Source organism: Mobula birostris, chromosome X, assembly GCF_030028105.1.
Source record: "Mobula birostris isolate sMobBir1 chromosome X, sMobBir1.hap1, whole genome shotgun sequence".
In the NCBI taxonomy this organism is placed as follows: Eukaryota; Metazoa; Chordata; class Chondrichthyes; order Myliobatiformes; family Myliobatidae; genus Mobula; species Mobula birostris.
The window spans coordinates 53237620-53259161 of record NC_092402.1 but is presented as its reverse complement, the minus strand read 5'-3'; the positions used below and the strand labels follow the sequence as shown (position 1 = coordinate 53259161).

General features: G+C 44.1%; 2 protein-coding genes across 3 annotated transcripts in view; both read right to left on the bottom strand.

The window, feature by feature from the left end:
- Positions 1–21542, bottom strand: part of LOC140191598 (homeobox protein Hox-C8-like) — a 129691-nt gene that overhangs the window by 60221 nt on the left and 47928 nt on the right. The window contains exon 1 of one of the 2 annotated variants that reach the window (XR_011883856.1): positions 822–885. The exons of the other annotated variant lie outside the window; for it this stretch is intronic. The gene's annotated coding sequence lies outside the window, so the exon portion shown is untranslated. Of the gene's footprint in view, positions 1–821; positions 886–21542 lie in introns of those variants that run through there. 2 annotated transcript variants of the gene reach the window in all.
- Positions 13518–19971, bottom strand: LOC140191600 (homeobox protein Hox-C6-like). The gene is made up of 2 exons (XM_072249142.1): positions 19605–19971; positions 13518–15793 (listed from the first exon to the last, which is right to left on the bottom strand). The coding sequence occupies exons 1-2, from the start codon at positions 19969–19971 to the stop codon at positions 15462–15464; spliced, it is 699 nt and encodes a 232-aa protein (XP_072105243.1). The 3' UTR covers positions 13518–15461.

Genomic DNA, 21542 nt, shown 5'->3' with positions numbered 1-21542 from the left:
CAAGTGGGCTGCCTTGTCCCGGGTGGTGTTGAGGTGATTAAGTGATATTTTCCAAACCCCTAGTTGGCCCTTTGGTAGACTGCTGTTTTCCAGCGCGAGACCCAGGTTCGAACTCCACCTCTGAGTGTGAGTATTTATGACTATGAGTGTCTCTGTGTGTGTGAGTGTGTCTTTGTGTGTGTAGAGTTTGCACGTTCTCCCCGTGGTCATGTGAACTTCCCCTGGGTACTCTGGTTTCCTCCCTCATCCCAAATATCTGAGTTGCCCCCACTCCCACCCCCAAGTTTGTGGAATCTGGGGGAAGTTGATGGGAACAGAACAGTGCAGGAATCGGCCCACGATATTCTGCTGAACTGAATGCTAATGACGCCTAACTAAACAAAACACTTCTGCCTAAACACAGTGTCTAAATGCCTCCATTCCCTGCACATCCATGTCCCGATCCAAGAGCCTCTTAAACGCCTCCACCACCCCTGGCAGTACATTCCTGGCACCCACCACTTGTATGTAAATAAAAACTCATTTGAACTAATCCCCCTCGCCTTAAATGTATGCTCTCTGATATTAGACATTTCCACCCTGGGGAGTATACCAGCTGTCTACTCTATCAGCTCTCATAACCTCATAAACCTCCCCTCACCCTCTACCGCTCCAGAGAAAACAACCCAGGTTTGTCCAACCTCTCCTTATAGCTCATGGCTTATAAGGAGCCTCTTCTGCACCCTCTCCAAAGCCACCACACTCTTCCTATACTGCGCGCATCCCTCCTCCCCAGTATTAGAAGTGAAAAATACGAAAATTAATGCAATCTGTTGCATTACCGCTCTTGGGTGGTAGTGTATTATTGTCTGACACGGACTTGAGGGCCGAACGGCCTGTTCCCGCGGGTCCTCTCTCTCCAAACCTCCCAGGGCAATTGCGCATCCGTCGTCCAGCGACCCCAGGAAATTTGCCTTTATGCCCCACTAGGATTACCACCACCCCCCACGTGTCTCGGAACTCAGCCAATGGGGAGACGCGGTTCAGATCTTTTCCCGCAAATAAGTCCCGGAGTTTTGAATTGAGTTGAGGATCCTGGGTGGCGGGGTGTATATTTATTTATTTGGCGTATTTGATGGGCTTTTGTTTGAAGTGAAGTTGCGCCGTAGAGGAAGATCGGGTCTTGGTATGTAGAGCAGCGGGAGAGGCGGGGATCCCTGTCCCGGGACTTCTTTGGGCGCCGCTCAGCTGACAGGTCGACACTTCTCACTCCCTGGCGCGACTGACGACAGAGGTTGAGTATCGGTTTAAACTTGTCTGTGCGTGGAGATGGATCGCTGAGGGCGGACTGGAAGAGTGTTTGCAACAGTCGCTGTGTGTGTGTGTGTGTGTGTGTGTGTGTGTTTGGGTGTGTCGCCCGGGGTCGCCGTAGTCGCCGGCTATGATTACCAGCTCGGAGCGGACAGAGTGCCGGTAAAATAAAAATCCGACGACACGTCTATATTTTCCTCAGAGAGAGAGAGAGAGAGAGAGATGTGTTAAAGGGACAGAGGGAGGGGTGGGTGGGTGAGGAGTAGAGAAAGAGCACACACACACACACACACGCACACACACACACACACAGTGTGCCACTGCCAGAAACACACAAACATTCAGTGTGTCTGGCACTCTCAGACACACACATGGTGAATGGGAAACATTCTCTCGCACAGAAACACACTGACACACCCACACGAAAACGCAATGTGTCTGATGCTCTTTGAGACACCCAGAAACACAATGTGTCTGACATTACACGCACACACACACTGTGTGTACCTGATACACTCTGACACACATGAAAGTGCACTGTGTGTCAGACACTCTCTGACACACTCACATACAAAGTAACTGTTGCACTGTCTCAGTGACATACTCAGAAACTCTCTCTCTTTACTGCAGGAGGTGGAAGAGAGCTAACAGGGATACAAGACTGACAGTGACACAGAAACACAGGCATGAAGTGACAGTAGAGTAAAAGGGGATTAATTTAAAACAGAGACTAAATGAAAGGGAGAGATCTGGATAGAGGAAGCAGTGAAGAAGAGTGAATAAAGAGAGAGAAAGAAACTTTATAGGAAGTTATAGAGGAGTTCTATTCACCGACAGGTTACAAGTAGGGCAATAACTATATATCAGTTTCCCTTATAAAAGTCAGCTGTCCTCTCCAGGCAGGCTTTGAAGTTGACCCAGGATCCTCAAGCCCTCTGCTTTTATTGGAATCACCACTTGACTTGGCTTCTCTTGGGCTGCTGGCTGGGGAGTTCCTTTTAAGTCTGGAAATATTTGGAGAAGATACCCTCTTGGCTTGTAGTACCCCTGACTTAGACTATAGAACGGTACAGCACAGTACGGGCCCTTTGGCCCACAATGTTGTGCTGATCTGTAGACCTACTCCACCATCATTCTAATCCTTCCTTCCTACACAGCCCTGAACCCTCAATTTTACTTACATCCAAGTGCCTATCTAACAGTCTTTTAAAAGTCCCTCATATATCAGCCTCCACCACCACCCCTGGCAGTGCACTTCAGGCTCCCACCACTCTCTGTGTAAAAAACCTGCCTGTGACATCTTCCCTAAACTTTCCTCCATTCACCTTAAAAGGATGACTTCTAGTATTAGCTATTGCCACCCTGAAAAAAAAAAAGGTGCTGGCTGTCCGCTCTGTCCATTCCTCTCATAATCTTATACACTTCTGAATTGCCTCTCATCCTTTTTAGCTCCAAAGAGAAAGCCCTATAGCTCGCTCAACTTATCCTCATAAGACACGCTCTCTAATCCACGCGCATCCTAGTAAATCTCCTCTGCATCCCCCCTTAGCTCTTTGTTCCCAGCAATGTTGTGAATACCCTTTGGCCTAAAGCCTTTCTCCAAACACACTGCTCCTCTATCCAACAATCGCTGTAAACATCTTGCCTTTACTGCATATGAGTGAAGGGATTGAGACTGTCTTGTGCATGGGTCACAAGAAGCCAGCAGGCAGATATGATAGGAGTTAGGAGGCAAATAACAAGTTAGTCCTTATTCCAAAGGGGTTGGAGTTTGAGAAGGGAGAGGCTGTGTTCCAGTTGTACAGTGGGTCAGTGAACTCACTCCTGGAATACTGCACACCTTTCAGATCCCTGAATCTAAATTAAGACCATAAGACAGAAGAACAGAATTAGGCCATTTGGTCCATCAAGTCTGCTTCACTATTCCATTATGGCTGATTTATTATCCCTCTCAGCACCATTCTCCTGCTTTCTCCCCGTAACCTTTGATGCTCTTACTAATCAAGAATCATCAACCTCTGTGTTAAATATACCCAAATAAAAGGGATTTAGAACCGTTGGAGGCAGTCCACAGGAGCTTCAGTGGGATCATACCTGGGATGGTCAAGTTGTCCCATCAAGAGATGTTGGAAGGTTTGGGTCTGTATTTTGTGAAGTTTAGGAGAATAGGAATGTCCTTTCATAATCTTCAGGAGAGGTGAGAGGAGAGATGTGGGGATGTTTCCACTAGTTGGAGGGGCTTGCGTGAGGGCACATGGGGTTACAAGCTTGGGGACGGTGTCAGTAAACACTGAGGTTTTAGGGACCTCTTCTCTCTGAGGAAAGGGAATCTCTGAAATTCTCAAGGGTGGTGGGGGATGGATCATTGGATGTGTTGAAGGTGGAGTTGCATAAATATAGGGAAGGACAAGAGATTGAGGGCTGTGGGAAAGTGGAGCAGAAGAGGAGTTGAGGCCATCCTAAATCATATTGAATTGGTGGTGTTATGGACAGTGTAAAAGACTGCCAAAGGAAACAGCTGGATATTGACCAGTTGCAGATCTAGGCTGAGAAATGACAAGGTTGAGTTCAACCTGGGCAAGTGCGAGGTGTTGCAGTTTGGGAGATCAAATGTAAAGGGACAGGACACTATTAATGGCAGCACACATAAAATGCTGGAGGAACTCAGCAGGTCAGGCAGCATCTATGGAGAGGAATAAACAGTCGACACTTCGGGTTGAGACTCTTTATTGGGACTGGAAAGGAAGGGGGGAAGAAGCCAAAATAAGAAGGTGGAGGAGGGGAAATACAAGCTAGCAGGTGATGTGATGAGGAGAGGATGGGGTGAGAATCTGGGAGGTGATAGGTGGAAGAGGTTGAGGGGTGAAGAAGGAGAAATCTGATTGGAGAAGACAGAGGACCATGGGAGAAAGGGAAGGAGAAGGGGCACCAGAGGGAGGTGATGGGCAGGTGAGGAGAAGAGAAGGGGTAAGAGAGAAGCCACAATGGGGAATGGAAAAAGAGGGAAGGGGTGGGGGAGAAATTGCCAGAAGATAGAGAAATCAATGTTCAATCCATCAGGTTGGAGGCTAGCCAGATGGAATATAAGGTGTTGCTACTCCAACCTGAGAGTGGCCTCACCGTGGCGGTAGAATAGGCCACGGACTGACATGTCAGTGTGGGAATGGGGAGTGGAATTGAAATGGGTGGGCACTGCAAATTTCTGATGAAGGATCTCAGCCTGAAACTTTGACTGTTTATTCCGCTCCATAGACGCTGTCTGACTTGCTGTTCCTCCAGTGAGTGTTACTCTGGATTTGCAGAATCATGTTTACAGTTAATGCAGTGTTAAGGGTCACAGATAAACAGACGGCTCTTGGGGTTCAAGTCCATAGCTCCCTGAAAGTGGTTGCACAGGTTAATCAATTTGGTAAAATAGGTGTACGGCATGCTTGCCTTTATTAGTTGAGGCACAGAGTTCAAGAGTCAGGAAGTTTTATAGAACTTTGGTTAAGCCCTAACTGGAGTATTGCATTCATTTCTAGTTGACTCATCACAGGAAGGGAGTGGGGGCTTTGGAGAGGATGCAGAAGAGGTTCACCGAAATGCTGCCTGGATTAGAGGGTATGAGCTATAAGGAGCATTTGGACAAACTTGGGTTGTTTCGTCTGGAGTGGCAGAGGCTGAGGGGAGACCTGATTGAGGTTTATAAGAGGTATAGATAAAATAGACAGCTGGTATCTTTTTTCTGCAGGGTTGAACTGTCTAGGTGAGAGGGAGTAAGTTCAAAGGAGATGTGCGGGGCAAGATTTTTAAACACAGAGTGGTGGGTGCCAGGGGTGGTAGAGGAGACAAAAATGATAGAGGTGTTTAACAGGCTCCTAGACAGGCACATGAATCTGCAATGAATGGATGAGTCTCCATCTACTCATAATTGTTCACACTGTTTCAACATTCGGGTTCCTGGGAATCATTATTCCACAGGACCTCATGTGGGAGAACCATATCTCCTTCATTAACACAAAGGCTCATCAAAAGATGTATCTTGTACATTTGGTAAAATTCCATCTTCCCAGAACATCCTGGTGCAATTCTACACAGAGAGCATCCTCACCTGAGCCATCACCGTCTGATTTGATGCAGCACCCCTTCACAATCTGCAAACACTACAGTGAACTGTCAGGCCAGCAGGAAAGGTCACTGAATGCAGTCCACCGTCACTGCAGGACTTGTGTGTGTCCAAGACAAAGGGGCAAGCAGGAAAAAGGCCATTGCAGATGCTACCCACCCCACAAACTGCATTTTCCTAAAGCGCCCTCCTGGAAAGTGGTATAGGGCTTTTAAAACAAAAACTTCATGCCATCTTAAAAAAAAACCTTTCCCCCAGCAGTTAATCTGATCAACCATGCTATTTTGTCCCCTCTCCACTATCCTCTATTACCTTAGTCACTACTGCACTGTAAACACTTTAAAACACTCTTAATAATGCTGGTATTTATGTATTTATGCAAACTTTATTCCATATCTGTACTTTAACTTCTAACTTGATTTTATATGATTCTTTAGAATTGTTGAATGTTGTGTCCTGACCAACACACCACAGCAAATTCCTAATGCATGTAAATATATATGGTGAATAAAGTTGATCCTTAATCCTTGATTTTTGATGTGAACGTTGTGTAAACAGGACAGACTGGCCAAATTAAGTGATTAATTACTAGTTTAATTAGTTCAGCACAATAGGAGATCAAACCTCATTAGTTGGTCACTCTATTGTTGATGTGTTGGCAAGGGGATTTTGGAGTTTTATAGAGTACTGGGGGCTTTTAAAGGTCTCTCCCTTCCTTCAATAAATGAGCGGGAAACAGGAAGCCTCAGATGGCTGAACTCTGAAGTGAGGAAATGCAAGGGGCAATTACAAAGGATAAAATAATGGCAAACTGAGCAAGTTTCAATGGACTTCAGTAAAGGTTTCTTTTATGAGGATGAAACTTGTCAAATAGATGAGGGAGCGAGTAGATGGTCACAGTGTTGCTGTACTGAGGTAGTGGTTCAAGAACTGAATAGTGAAGAGAAGTAGCTGTTCCTGAACCTGGTGGCGTGGACCTCTAGACTTCTGTACCTCCTGCCCGATGGGAGCTGATGGGATAAAATAGAGTCATAGTCATAGAACACTACAGCACAGAAACTGGCCCATTGACCCACTTAGTTTGTGCTGAACCATTAACCTGCTTAATCCCCTTGATCTGCACCCGGATCATAGCCCTCCAAACCACATTCATCCATGTACCTATCCAAATTTCTCTTAAACGTTGAAATCCACCAGTTGTGCTGGCAGCTCATTCCGCACTCTCACTACCCAGTGAGCAAAGAAGCTCTCCCTCATGTTCCCCTTAAACATTTCACCTTTCACCCTTAACCCATGACCTCTAATTGTAGTGTCCCCCAACCTCAGTGGAAAAAGCCTGCTTGCATTTACTCTATCTATATCCCTCATAATTTGGACATTGCCTTCTTGAGGCAGCACCTCCTGTAGACACTACTGATGGTGGGGAGAGATGGACCCATGATGTATTGGACAGAGTCCACTATTCTCTGCAGCTTATTATGTTCATAGTCATAGTCATAGTCATACTTTATTGATCCCAGGGGAAATTGGTTTTCGTTACAGTTGCATTTGTTACATGCCCATTCAAATTGCCATACCAGCCCATAATGCAACCAGTCAGGAAACAAATTGTAAAAATTGTGTTTTATGTTTTTTCTTGTGAATGTTGTGTTTCTGATGCTCTCTGCCTGTGATGTTGCTGCAAGTAAGTTTTTCACTGCACCTCTGCACATTTGTATTTGTGTGTGTGACAATAAACTTGACATTGCTGTAGTGTGCTTGAAATCTCAGAAAACCTTTTCTTACTGTTTTACATTAACCAGCATTAATATGACAGAGATGCTTAAGAGGTTGTTAGACAGACTGATGAATGCACAGGGAATGGAGGGATATTGACGTTGTGTAGGCAGAAGAGATTAGTTCAGATAGGTGTTTAATTAATGTGGAGCAACATTGTAGAATGAAGAGCCTGCTCCTTTGCTGTGAAGTTCTGTGCTGTAAATATTACATTGCTAAATAACACATCACCTCCCAGTTTTTTACATCACTCCTATTCTCTCCCTCCCCCTCCTGGATCCACCTTCCATCCTCCAGCTCTTTGACAAACCACTATAAATGCACAGTGGAGAGTATCCTGATCTGGTATGAGAACACCTATGGCCAGGAACAGAAAAGTCTACAGGAAGTGGTGGATACAGCCCAGTTTATAACATGCAAAACTCTCCCACCACTGAGTACATTTACAAGGAGCACTGTCACAAGAAAGCAGCATCCATCATCAAAGACCTCCACCATCTGGGGCATGCCTGCTTCTCACTAGTAGCATCGGGCAGGAGCTGCAGAACCTTTAGGTCCAGCGCCACCAAGTTCAGGAACGGTTATTACCATGCACCATCAGGCTCCTGAACCAGTGTGGACTGGCTCTGAACTGGCCTCATAACTTCACTCACCACAACTCTGAACTGATTCTATAACCCATAGACTCCCTTTCAGGGATTGTTTACAACTCATGCTCTCAGTATTTTTATTTTTATTGTACAGTTTGGCTCCTTTTTCACACTGGTTGCTCTAAGTCTTGGTTTATGTGTAGTTTTTTCATAAATTCTATTGTATTTCTTCATTTTCCTGTACATACTTACCAGAAAATGAATCTCGAGGTAATATATGGTAGCATACACATAATAAATTTACTTTGAACTACAGACCTTGAATTTGTTCCACTCCTTTTATACTGGCATCTTCCTTTCCGGTCCTGATGAAGTGTCTCAGCCCAAAACATTGACTGTCAATTTGCCTCCACGGATACTGAGTTCCTTCAGTATTTCATGTGTGTTGCTCTAGATTTCTAGAATCTGCTGTCTCTTTCGTGTCTCCCAGCTGGTAAGTTGTTTGATTATTGTCAGGTGTACTGAGGGACAGTGAAAAATGTTGTTTTGCATGTCACCCATTCATATCAGTTCATCGCATCAGTACATCAATTTAGTAATTGCGTAAAACAAAACAGAATGAAATATTACAGTTGCAGAGAAAGTGCAGTGCAGGTGGACAATAAGAAGAAAGGGTCAAAATGAAGTAGATTGTGAGGTCAAGAGTCCATCTTATCATACTAGGGGACCATTTAATAATCTTATAACAGTGGGATAGAGCCTGGTGGTGTGTGCTTTCAGGATTTTGTGTCTTCTGCCCAATGGGAGAGGGTAGAGAAGAGAGAATGTCTAGTATGGGTGAGGTCTTTGATTATGCAGGCTGCTTTACTGAGGCAGCGAGAAATGTAGACCCAGTCCATGGAGAAGATGCTGAGCTGTGTGCACAACTCTCTGCAGTTCCTGGCAGTCTCGGGCAGAGTAGTTACCATACCAAGCCATAAAAAGCTGCACAGAATAATGGGTTTAGCACAATACATCAGTGATACATCCCTCCCTGCCATCAGTAGTACCTACAGGAGGCACTGCCTCAAGAAGACAACATTCATCATTAATAGTCTGATAACAGTGGGGTAGAACATTGACCTTGGTGGTACATGAGGAGAGAAGTGGGAATGAAAATTACCATGTCAAACTAAACTACAAGGCACCGGGGATGATGTTACAGAATTGGGTTTATTGGTGAAGTACAGAAGTCTCCATGCACAATCACGTACCCAGTAACAGGAACGTTACAGAGTTGAACGTGAAAACAAACCCTTTAGCTCTATGTTCATGCCAATCAACTTGCTGTCAACTGAACTAATAATAATAATAATTATTATTTCATATAAAATTCCATATACAAATCATATTAAACAACTAGAAAACCAATAATAACAACCAATCGACTAAACAGCATCAAGGTCCCTCCACCGTCTACAGGTCAGGAGTATGATGGAACAGTACCCACTTGCCCAGTTTGAGTTAGTCCATGTACTCCATATCCACCACATTACCTCTCCACCGTCTACAGGTCTGGAGTGAGATGGAACACTCCCCACTTGCCCAGGTGGAGTTAGTCCATGTACTCCACATCTACCACATTACCCCTCCACCTTCTTCAGGTCAGGAGTGTGATGGAACACTCCCCACAGCCCGGGTGGAGTTTGGCCATGTACTCCACATCCACCATATTACCTCTCCACCGTCTACAAGTCATGAGTATGATGGAACACTCCCCAACTGCTCTGGTGGAGTTAGTCCATGCAATCCACATCCGCCCCATCACCTCTCCACCGTCTACAGATCAGGAATATGAAACTTAATCCTTAATTCCAGTCTCAACAACCCCAACATCATATAGGGTTCACTAGTTTCAATGTTGGGATACTCCAATTCACTCTTTGGGTTCAGGTGTGACTAATATTTATTTACCCCACACCCCCCAGTACTGGGGTGGGGACACCTCTCAGAGCTTCCACAGTCTGTGAGAGGACTGGAAGATGCTCCCACAGCACTTTTGGGGAGGGAAGTCCAGAACCAGGACTTAGACTCACTGAGGGATAAGTTACCGCTGATACATCTCCCGGGTGGGAGACATGATGAGAGAGAGGGAGGGCGAGGGGAGTGAGAAAGGAAGGTAAAGAAAGTGTAAAGTGTATGAACAGAGGAAAGGAGAGAGGGTACAATCGACCTGTCAAATGTTCTTGGGCAGTACAGTTTAGGAATTAATTGATATTTTGCATGCCTTATAACGTGTGCATGTGTGTGTTTGTATATTCCACTCCCTCTTTTCCTCCCATTTTCTCTCATCTCCTTCCACTTTATCCCCTCATTCTTCCTCTCCCCTCTTCTACCCCTCTCACTTCCCTCCCACTCTCCGCTATAATTCTTTTCCTATCTCAGTCTCTTCCTTTCAACTTCTCTGTCTCCCCCCCCAACTTCCTCCATCCACCCACTCTATCCCATTTTCAGTCCAATTTCTATTTCTGTTCCCCTCTCTTTATCTCCCTCCCCATTTCCCCTTTCTGTCCGCCATCTGCATTCACCCTCACACTCCACCTCTGCCATTCCCCTTCCCGGGACAGGGAGTTTATGAGACCGAGGGAGAATCACTCCTGCAGCATCACTAAGCTGTCCGCGTCGCTGTCACTGGGCCACACGTCGACTTTATTGAACTTGCAGAGGTGGACTTGTAGCGACATCTGGTGTTGGACAGGGAGAGAGCGGCGACCTCCTCTCTCTCAATCTCTCTCTCTCTCTCTCACTCACGCTCACTCTCTCCCCCTCACTCATTCCCTCTCTCCCCTCTCAGTCCCTTCTCCTCTCATTGTCTTCCCCCTCTCCCCTTCCCCTATTTCTGTCTGTCTCACACACAAACACAGATACAAGCACACACACAGAGATATAGATGTAGACAGAAACTCTCACGCACGTAATACCGTGCTAGAGAAATGTACAGTTCATCTCTCTACTTTCTCTCTCTACGCACATAATTCTGATATACGAATTCACATATTATCTCCGTCTTCTCTCTCTCCTTCTCTTTCTCTCTCTCTCTTACACACATACACACACAGATATAGATGTTGACACAAACTCTCATGCACGTATTACCTTGCTAGAAAAATGTACACTTCATCTCTCTACTTTCTCCCTCTCTCCTCACGAACATAATACTGTTATAGAAATTCACACACGATCTGTTTCCTCTCCCTTCTCAAAAACGCACACTCCCACACACAAACAAGCAAGCAGGTCGATATAGACGGTTTCCCTCTTTTGCACATGCATGCATACAGACGCCAGGTGTTCTCGCTCTCCCCCATCTCTCTCTCTCTCTCTCTCACACACACACACACACACACACACACGTTCTCTCTCTCTCTCACTCACTCTTCCCCTCACATCCTAGAAAACTTTCTTTAACCTGTCAGTGAATAGAACTTTCTGCAAACTTCCTATAAAGTTTCTCCTTTCATGCTTTGCATATCAACTATATCTATATCTGTCTCTATCTCGCCCCTTTCTCTCTCTTTACACGTCTCTCTCTTTCTCTCTCTTACTCTTTCCCCACTGCCCCGCACTTTATACTGATATCGAAATTAATACATTATCTCTGTCTTCCCCACCCACTCAAACACAAATACACACAGCTAAATACAGATATAGATACATTTCCTTTTTTATTCCCCCCCCCCCACACACACACACATAACACAGATACAAACATAGAAGCAAGAGATATTGCAGATGCTGGAATGCTGTAAGTCCTGAGCAACACAGACAAAATGTTGGAGGAACTATGGCAGCATCGATGGAGGGGAATAAACAGTCGATGTTTCGGGCCGACGACACATTTAGAGTCATGGAGTGCCACAGCACAGAAACGAGCCGTTCAGCCAACCTAGTCCGCGCCGAGCTATTATTCTGCCTGGTGTTATCGACCTGCACCTGAACCATAGTTTTCCATACCCTTCCATCCAGATATCTATACAAATTTCTCTGAAATGTTGAAATCGAACCCGCATTCACCACTTCCGCTGGCAGCTCGTTCCCACCCTTACCACCATCTGAGTGAAGAAATTTCCCTTAAACTTTTCACCTTTCACCCTTAACCCATGACCTCTAGTTCTAGTCTCACTCAACCTCAGAGGGAAAAAGTCTGCTTGCATTTACTCTATAACCCTCATAATTTTGTATATCTCTATCAAATCTCCCTTACTCACCTCCAAATCTCCGATTAGGGTCCTAACCTATTCAACTTTTCCCTATCGCCCAGGCCCTCAAGTTCCGTCAACATCCTTGTAAATTTCTTTCTCTGTAACACACACAGATACAAATAGAAAGTCTCGGCGTCTCTCCCCTCGCTCCTCTCTCTCTCTTCCTCTGTTTCTCTCCGCGTATATAAATACTGATAAAGGCAGGATTAACCCATTGACACACCTCCACAAATATTTCAACGTTTATTAAAAAAAAATCTTGCTTCGAGTGGAAGCGGAAGCGCTCAGTGCATTCTGTCTCATATAACCCCAAGGACAGTCCCGGGCCTTGTAAATCCTAGGCAGATTCTGCCACATTTACTTCTACTTATTGCTGTCTGAGATTTACAGCGCCTCGACAAAACAGAACCGTAACAAAACTTTTTTTTAAAACTTTATGACATGTGCATCGGGGAGCGGTTGTATCTGTATCTGAGGCTGTAGACGAGGTGTTTGTATCCGTCCACTTTTGATGGCTCTCTGTGTTTCTGTGATTGTTGCCCTGTGTCCCTGTCTCCCTCACGTTGTGTTTACCAGCGCTTGTCTCTCCGTGTGTATTTCCTTCTGGATCGATCGATGCATATGCATCTGTACTTCGTCTGCGAGTCCACATATCTGTATTTGTGCTTTGAGAACTTGTATCGTTTTGCTATTTGTGTATAATTATGCATGTGTTACACATGTGCTACTTTGCTGCGTAGCATCTGTGCGTTTCTGACTTTGCGTACTTATTTGAGATGGTGTTGCCGAGTATACATATCTTTTTGGTACACATGTCTATACGGCAACACGCCATGCAAAAACATGGCTTCTGTGTTCCGTGTAACTTATTTTTGTATTGGAAATATATATATATGTGTGTGTGTGTGTGTGTGTGTGTGTGTGTGTGTGTGAATATATATATATATGTAGGTATGTGTGTGTGAGTGTTTTGTTTGTCTTTTCCGAATATATACCTCCATGTTGCGTGTATCTATATATATTTCTGCTTTGATGATTTGTATATTTGTGTGTGTGTGTGTGTGTGTGCGCGCATTTGTAGTTATTGTGTTTAATGTGTATCCCTATTCATTTCTGCTTTGAGAATTATTATCTGTGTTGTGTGTGTATCTGTATACATTTCCGTTTACATTTCTACTGCGACTTTGTACTGTTTTGGTGTATGTGTGTGTGTGTGTTTCTGTATACGTCTCTGTTTGAAACTTGTTTCATTTCACTGTGCGTGCATCTGTACACATTTTTCTCTTTGAGAAACTATATCTGTAACACAATTCTGTTTGGATAATATGTTTACAAAGTCTACATATCTGCGTGCAATACCTTTGCTGGGATTATGTACTTATGTCCCTTCGTGCTGCAACCCTGATTATCCAAACGTTCGGCATTCTGTGAAGTGCCGGTTAAGACAAAGCAGAACATACATCTAACCTCCCCCTCAAGAAATCTTTTACAGGACACTAAACATTATGATTTTGGATAATAATTAGTTCGGTTTATTTTAGAATAACAGCTTAAGTATTTTATTTTGCTGTAGACGGGTTTTAACATTTGTCTGGAGCATAAACAATGCGGGAGATGCCGTTTCCTTTTTGCAAATAATCGCGCACTCACACACGTTCCGAAATAGCCTTATATTCACTGTTCACGGGTTTGTTGAGAGTAACGATTTGCATTTTTTCCGTTTTTTTTTAACCGTGAACTCGCGCCTTTCTGCAGCGTGGGATCAGTTCTGTTTAGTTGTTTGCGGGGAAATGTGTCTAGTGGTGGTGGTGGTGTGTGCGGAGCGGAAGGGGGGGGGAGTGTTACGTTTAAATTCACGCTCTTCCCTTACCGCAAAGACAACGAGAGAGATTGAGCGGTTGGGTTATTTCCAATTCCTGATTTGCAGTAGGATTTTATTTTTTTCTCTCTTTCGTTGTTGTGGGTTTACTTTGGGGAGGGTGGTGGTGGTGGTGGTGGTCGGGGCTTGGGTATGGATTCGGAATTGTAAACTCGAGGCAAAACCGGCGCATGGAAACGGTCCGGCCTTAAAGTATAGCGTCTGCCGTGTAACTTGTTTCCTAGGAGTCTTTTATTACATATTAATCTAACCGCGTAGACCGGGTTTTGTAAGTTTATGCGTGTGCTTTTAAGCGAGGGAGAGGAAATGGATGCATGTGTGTGGGTGGGGACTGGCCTCGCCTTTCTCTCTCTCTCTCCTCTCTATCTCTCTCTCCCCTCTCTCTCTTTCTCTCCCTCTACCCCTTCTCTCCCCTCTATTTCTCTCTCCTCTCTCCCTCTCCCCCCTCTCTCTTTCTTTCTTCACTTGGAGTTTTTGTTTTAAATTTAGCGGGATCTTGTTTTGTCCCACATTTAATTTTTTAAAAAGCCTCCAACAACGTTAAATCCTCTTTGCCAAAATTTGGAGTCACAGAGAAAGAGCAAGAGACAAAGAGAGATACAGATAGATAGAAAGAAAGAGAGAGAGAGAGGGAGTGAGAGAGAGAGACAGACAGAAACAGACAGACGGGGGAGAGAGATGGGGAACGGTGAGACAGAGTAAGCGAGAGATAAAGAGAGAGAGAGAGAGAGAGAGAGAGAGAGAGAGAGCGCAAGTACAGAAACAGGCCCTTCGGTCCATCAGGTCCGTGCCGATCACCAACCACACATTTGAACCGATTCCATCACATTCTCCCCACGGTCCCACGAATATGCCACCACGCCCCCCCCCACACACACAAACAGTGGGAACGGAACCCCTGTCACTAGAGCTGAGAGGCAGGGGGGTTCATTTTCCTCTTTATGGCTTTGCACAACACGTTTTTACAAGCCCAATCATGCATTTTTCTCTCTCTTTCTATCCCTCTTTCTGTCTCTATCTCTTTCTCCAACTCCACCCACTCTTCCTATTTTATCTCTCGCCTTTCTTTCTCTCTCTCTCTCCATTCTCTCCCTTCCTCTCTTCCCTTCCCACTTTTCATCTCTCTCTTTCTCCATCGCCACTCTCCCTCCCTCTCTTCTCGCACCCTTCCCCTTCTCCTTGCTCTTTCCAATTTCTTTCTCTCTCTCCATTCTCTCTATCTCCCTATTCGCTCTCTTGCTTTCTCCCTATCCCGCTGTCCTACTCTTTCCCCTGCTCTTTTCTCTTCCTCTCTTTTATCCTCCTCTCTTTTCTCACTCTCCTACCTTCTCTCTCGTTCTCTCTCCCCATCTCCATTGTCCCCCTCTCCCTTCGGCCCTCAGTTTCTCTCTCTCCCTCCGCCCTTCCCCCATCTACTCTCTCTTCTTCTCTCCCTTCTCACTCTCCCCCTCTCTCTTTCTTTCTTGTTCTCTCTCTCTCTCTCTCTCTCTCTCTCTCTCACTCTCTCACGCCACCGACGATCTGGTAGACTACGAATGTGTGTGATCGGGATACCACAAACTGGTGGGGCGGGGGTTTCACTGGGAAAGATCGCCAGGTTTGGCGGCTAGATCAGTCGCCTCCTGCTCGGCGGGCCGCTTCTCCTTGTCCTGGTCATTTTCCCCTGCCGGCTCCTGTGCTTCGGCGGTCGCCGCCGGCCGCTCGCTGTTGCCCCCCTTCTTCCACTTCATACGCCGGTTCTGGAACCAGATTTTAATCTGACGCTCTGTCAGGCACAGGGCGCCGGCGATCTCGATCCGCCTGCGGCGCGTCAGATAACGGCTGAAGTGGAATTCCTTCTCCAGTTCCAGGGTCTGATACCGCGAGTAAATCTGGCGGCCTCTCCTGCGCTCCGAGCCGTAGCCCACACCTGCAGAAGGCACAGAGCGCGCGCGTGTGCGCGCGCGCGCACACACAGAGACACACACACACACACACACACACACTCCTCCCCGGCCCCCGTGGTGGGGTGGGGAGGGGGAGAAGGGAGAGAGAGGGTAGAGAAATAGACAGATGGTTTAGGGTAAAATGGTTGGATAATGAGGGAGAGGGTTGAGAGAGGGTGTAGTTGGTTGGGTAGAGGGTTGAGGGCGGGGAGAAGGTAGAGGGTAAGGGAATGATTGGGTAAGGGAGGTGTTTGAGGGGTAGATGGTTGGGGAGAGAGAGAGATGGTTGAAGGGACAATGATCAGGATGATGGGAGAGATATTGAGTGGCGGGGCAGATGGTTGAGAGGGAGGTAGTTGAGGAAGAGAGGAATGATTGGGGAGGTGGTTGAGGGATAGATGGTTGGGGAGCCGGAGAGATAATTGCGGGTTAATGATTGGGGAGAAGTGTTGGTTGAGGAGAAAGGTGGTTAAGGGAGAAGGGGAGATGGTTGTGGAGGGGTAAGATTGGCAGAAGGAAAGAAGCTTGGAGAAGGCCAGAGGTGATTTGGGAGGGGAGATAGTTAGGTTGAGTGGGGAGGAAGAACACAGATGGGAGGGGAATGGAGGAGAGGTGATTAAAGTGACAGAGGGAGGAAAAGGGAAAGAAAACGAGAACTGTTAATTTTTTAAATATAAATCATCACTTTCCCCTTCCAAAATTATGTTTCAATTTATTGACCAAAATATTCTGAAGGCGCCGTGATGCTTTTGATCTCGTCCCTGAATGTAGTGGCTCAATTGCGTTTTAACCCATTGTCTACCCAAACCAGTGCTACATTCTTTAAGTTAAGTTTTTTTTAATTTAAAAGAAATTCCCTAGGTCCCAGGTCTACAAAAGTTAGGAAGGATTGCTTCAGATATTACAGACTAGCCCGTGCAGACATTTGATGTTATATGTAAATTAAAGTCAGGAGCATTATATAATGTCAGTGGACTTTGTTAAACCTATTTCTGTGACTGTATGTGCTTGTATGAAACTTTGTAGATACATATATATATATATATTACCCTATGATATATTTGTTAATCTTCTACTTGCTTTTGAAGACATATTGATTTTTCAGTGGATCCTTCTCTCCTGCCTCATATATGTTAGTCTTCCTGTTAAATTGGACACCAACACTTTAGCCACACAAATTAATATTTCTTTTCCACTCTGTTCAGAGCATTTGTCTCTCCCGCCTTAACTTATGGCTTTCTCCAAATATATGATTGCCCCCCATTTCCCTCACGTTAAAAGGAGTTTGTATTTTTCACACACCTGCCCTCTCTCTCTCTGACCGTTTTTAATTCATTATACAATATCCTTGCATGTGCCTATCTGTATAATACTCTTAATGTAATAAAGATTTATTCCTGCTTATTTTTGCCAATCTTGCGTATAAAATTGTACTTTCTATAATATTTACGGAATTTTTCCCTTACGTACTTACTAATTCCTCTTTAGTTTTTTTTCCATATTTAACATTTGTATTATTTAATATAGCAAATGTACTCAATTATGTGTCACTCTCTGCAAGTCTATATACAATGTATAATGTACTATGTAAAACAATTAAGCCTTAACCATATAACAATAATTCTCCCAATTCTCTTAAATGTAACATTTACTCGTTATAGAAAATAAATACTAATTTCTCTCATATCTAGGTACTTACGAAAATAACATTTAACACATTTTCAAAAAATGTAGATATAAATTCTAATTTATATGAATATTTATTCTATATCTGATGTTCGTGCTTCTAATGGAGTAAAGTACCTCTCTATGCATTAAATCTATAGGCATTTTATATATATCATATAACCCCATTTATACAATAGAGACACTATTCCCTGCAACCATATGTATTTCCCATATGCAAATATTTACTCTTTTCTATACAATATAAACCCCCAATCTCTCTCATATCTATATCTCTCTCTCATATACATATTTATAAATTTCATATATAAAGCATTTAACTTCATATAATGTAGATAGTACACTGTCACTCTACCTCGTTTTTTATATGCATGCTTCTTGCAGAGTGTGCACCTTAATATTTCTATTATTACCTGCATACATTTTATATGCAACTTTCTCATACAATGTAGATATATCATTCTGTATTCACTAATCTTCACTTTCCTAAAATGTAATACTCTTCTTCATATGATATAAACCCCAATCTCTCTCATATCTAGGCACATTTCTGTGAAATCTACATGTACGAGGTATTATAAGAATATACATATACATATCAATTTTGTACTATGATTGATATCACCCTCCATGTAACATCTGCACTCTATATAGAATGTGGGCATTAAAACGTCTCATTATACAGTATGTTTATGTTTACTCTGTGTAGAATATGCGATCATTTTGCATGTAGCTGTTAGTGGTACTATATTCCTCTTTCTGCTTCTCTATGCAACCTCAGAATACATATCAGGAGGTCACAAAGACATTGGTGTCCAGATATACTTACATTTTTCCCATGCAATATAGTGAAACCATGTACTCTAGACATTTTCATTGCATGTTTTCATACTATGAGGATATCTTGTGTTTATCTGGTGTAAGATTTCCTCTAATGAAAGCTTCCATTTTGATCTGTATTACACATCTTTCAGGTTTTATATGTTTTCATACAATATAGATTTTTAAATATCTTGTGTTTACTTGTGTATTTTTCTCTAAGTTGGCTCACATTCCACATACTTTTATTCAATGTAGATTTTAAAACATCTTTTGCTTTATTCTTTCTAAATTTGGCTGGAAGCCCACATAATGCAGATATTAATAGATTTTGCACTTACCTGCCCACTCTGGTGATCTCTATCACTTATATTTTCTCTCACATATTTATGATTTCATATAACACGGATATTAAAATAAATTGTGTACCATTCTCTCTAATAACTGATCACATTTTATCTACATTATTCAGTATGAGAACAGAGATTGTAGAAATATCTTGTGTATTTCCTCTTACAATGGCTCACACATGTTTGCCTGCATTACACATCTTCTCTCTGATGCTTTTATATAATGAACATTTTAAAGTCTCTTGTGTTTGTGTGTGGATCATTACGTCTGCACTAAATAAGCTCTCACTCAAATGTTTGTGCTTACATACGATGTACATATTAAAATAATAAACACAAGATATTCTGACGGTTCTGGAAATCCAGAATAACATACACAATATGATGGGGAGCCTGCTGAGGTCCTCCAATATTTTGTGTGTGTGTGTGTGTTATTTTGGATATTAAAATTATTAATATTAAAATATCCTGTATGTCATTCCCTGCAATATTGACACACACTGCAGTATATATCCATGTCCCGTTCACTGTAATAATGTTTTTTTAAATCTTCATTGCACATAATTTCTATCACATATTGTTGCTTTTATTTGAGGCATAACATACCTTGTGTATTACTGGCTCACAATGTAGATCTTTCACATAAAAGACCTTAGGTTCAATTGCCTATTCATCCACATGCCTTATATTTTCTCTCGCGCATTTATGATGTAGATATGAAAGATACCTTGCGTATACTCTCTCTCTGGGAATACATCTCTTTAAAAAATGTCTACATTCCACATAAGATATTCCCTTCCTGTCCACTTTGCAAGTTTGCTACGTGGGAGACCATCATATCCACATTATAAAATATACATGCACGGGTGCGCGTGGACACTTGCTCTGGTTATGGTTTGTTTTCTAACCCAGAGGGTCTGTTCTCAACGTGCGCACTCACCGCTGTGTGAGTTGACTCGTTGCATCCATGGGTAAATCCGAAAGCATTGCTTGGGACCGTCTGCCCGGGAGTTTTCCGAAATTTGCCTACATGCGCCGGCAGCAGCAGCGGCAGCGGAGGAGGAGGAGGACGAGGAGGAAGGCTGGGAGAGATCTTTCTCTTGATACAAAGTATAATCGAAAGACGGTCGGCTCGGCCACGGGCTCTCCTGCGCCGGCGGGTAGTAGGGATTCGGGTAGATCCTGTTCTGAGACACCGTGGCTCCGTAGGCGCTGAAGTGCCGAACTGGGTCGAAAGAGTTGGGTAAGAGGTCTTGACTGCCCGGGATGTGACAAGCTAGCGAGGGGTTATGATAGAGAGAATTCATGATCACACGCGGCACCTCTGTCCTGCACACCGTGAGCTATCAGCACCGGATAAGTGCATATAATTTCTTTTTTATATATGCATATATCAATATCTATCTATCTGTCTGTCTATCTATCTATATATATAACTGCGCCAGACTTTTGAATCTAATAACTAGATTGTTATAAGGCCAGCATTCTTTCCAATTCGTGGAGTGAAATGGGAAGTCAGCTGACTTCATTCCGTCCAATGGCAGCGGTAGTGAGAGAAAGAGGAATGGGTGTGTTGTGGGGTGGATTGGTGGGGGTGTTGCTGGGAACTGGTTGAGGGAGAAACAAATGGGGCAAGAGAGAGAAACATTGTGCGGAATTTTGTGGGTGAGAGACACATACGTTCGCTCAGCGGCGCTGGGGGAAGGGAACTCGCTTTGGTCCCGAGTTGTGTGTGGTTCTGTGTGTGTGTGGCATGGCGGCGAACTAACCGGGTTGGGGAAGGAAGAAAGAAAATCGTGGAAAAATTCTAATATTACTTCAGGCTGAGCTAATACGAAGTTGGCCTCGTTCCCCTTCCGGGAATCTTTGTAAAGTATCAAATACAATCGGTTGTATAATCTAAGACCCCTACTGTTAAGCCTACTGTTAAACCTGCGGAAGCCACTGAGTAACCACTCCCAAAGCACATAAACACACACGCACATGCATAAACGCAGGCACATGGTCGCACATAAACACATGCAGAGACAGAGACACACGCAGTCACACACGGGCACACGAAACACATACAGATATGGACACACGCAAACATGGACGCATACAATCACGCACACACAAAGACATGCGCACATGGACATAGACACATGCGTGGACACACGTAAGTACACAAATCGTACAAAAAGAAACAAAAATATAATTGCGCACAACAATAAAGACTGACAGATACACACAGACACGCTCATCCTCACATAATCATACACAGTCACAGATAAACAGTCATACACCTAATGGCCCAGGTTTGATTAAGGCCTCGGTTTTGTTGTCGATCTTACTCATATTCAGTTCTGGGCAAAAAGGAAGGAGATAAGGATATGAGAGGGAGAGGGGTAGAGTTGAGAAAAAATACAGGAAAATAGTGGGGAATATGGCGGAGGAAAGGTGACGGGGGAATGTTGGAGAGGTAAAGAAAGGAAGGAGGAGGTTGAAAGAGAGGTTTATCTAAGAGGGGAGGGATATAGGGTAGGGAAGATTTAGGAAGAAAAGGAAGGATTTTAGGAGAGGAGATTGGATATCGGAAGGAAATCAGAGGAAAAGGGGTGGGGTGGATAAGGGAGAGTGGTAAAGGGTGAGGGGCAATATAGCTAAGGAGGTTAACAGGAGGGGAGTGTGAGAGAAGAGGGGGATAAAAGGGATATTGGTGAATATGGAATGTTTGCAGGGTAAACGGGGATAAAGGGATATGGGAGGGTGGGGAGTAGGAACGGCTGGAGGAATAAGAGAGCGTAGGGGGAGTGAGGTTATGGGAGGTGGAGGAGGATGAAGGGTTGGAGGGATGTGGGGAGCCGGGATGAGGTAGAGGGATATGTGAGGAGGAGGG

Excerpts from the sequence above, each read along its gene's own strand:
- LOC140191600 (XM_072249142.1), bottom strand. The coding sequence starts at position 19,971 with ATGAATTCTCTCTATCATAACCCCTCGCTAGCTTGTCACATCCCGGGC. Across the intron at positions 15,794-19,604 it reads ACGAGTCAACTCACACAGCG|GTGTGGGCTACGGCTCGGAG; the intron begins GTGAGTGCGCAC and ends TGCCTTCTGCAG.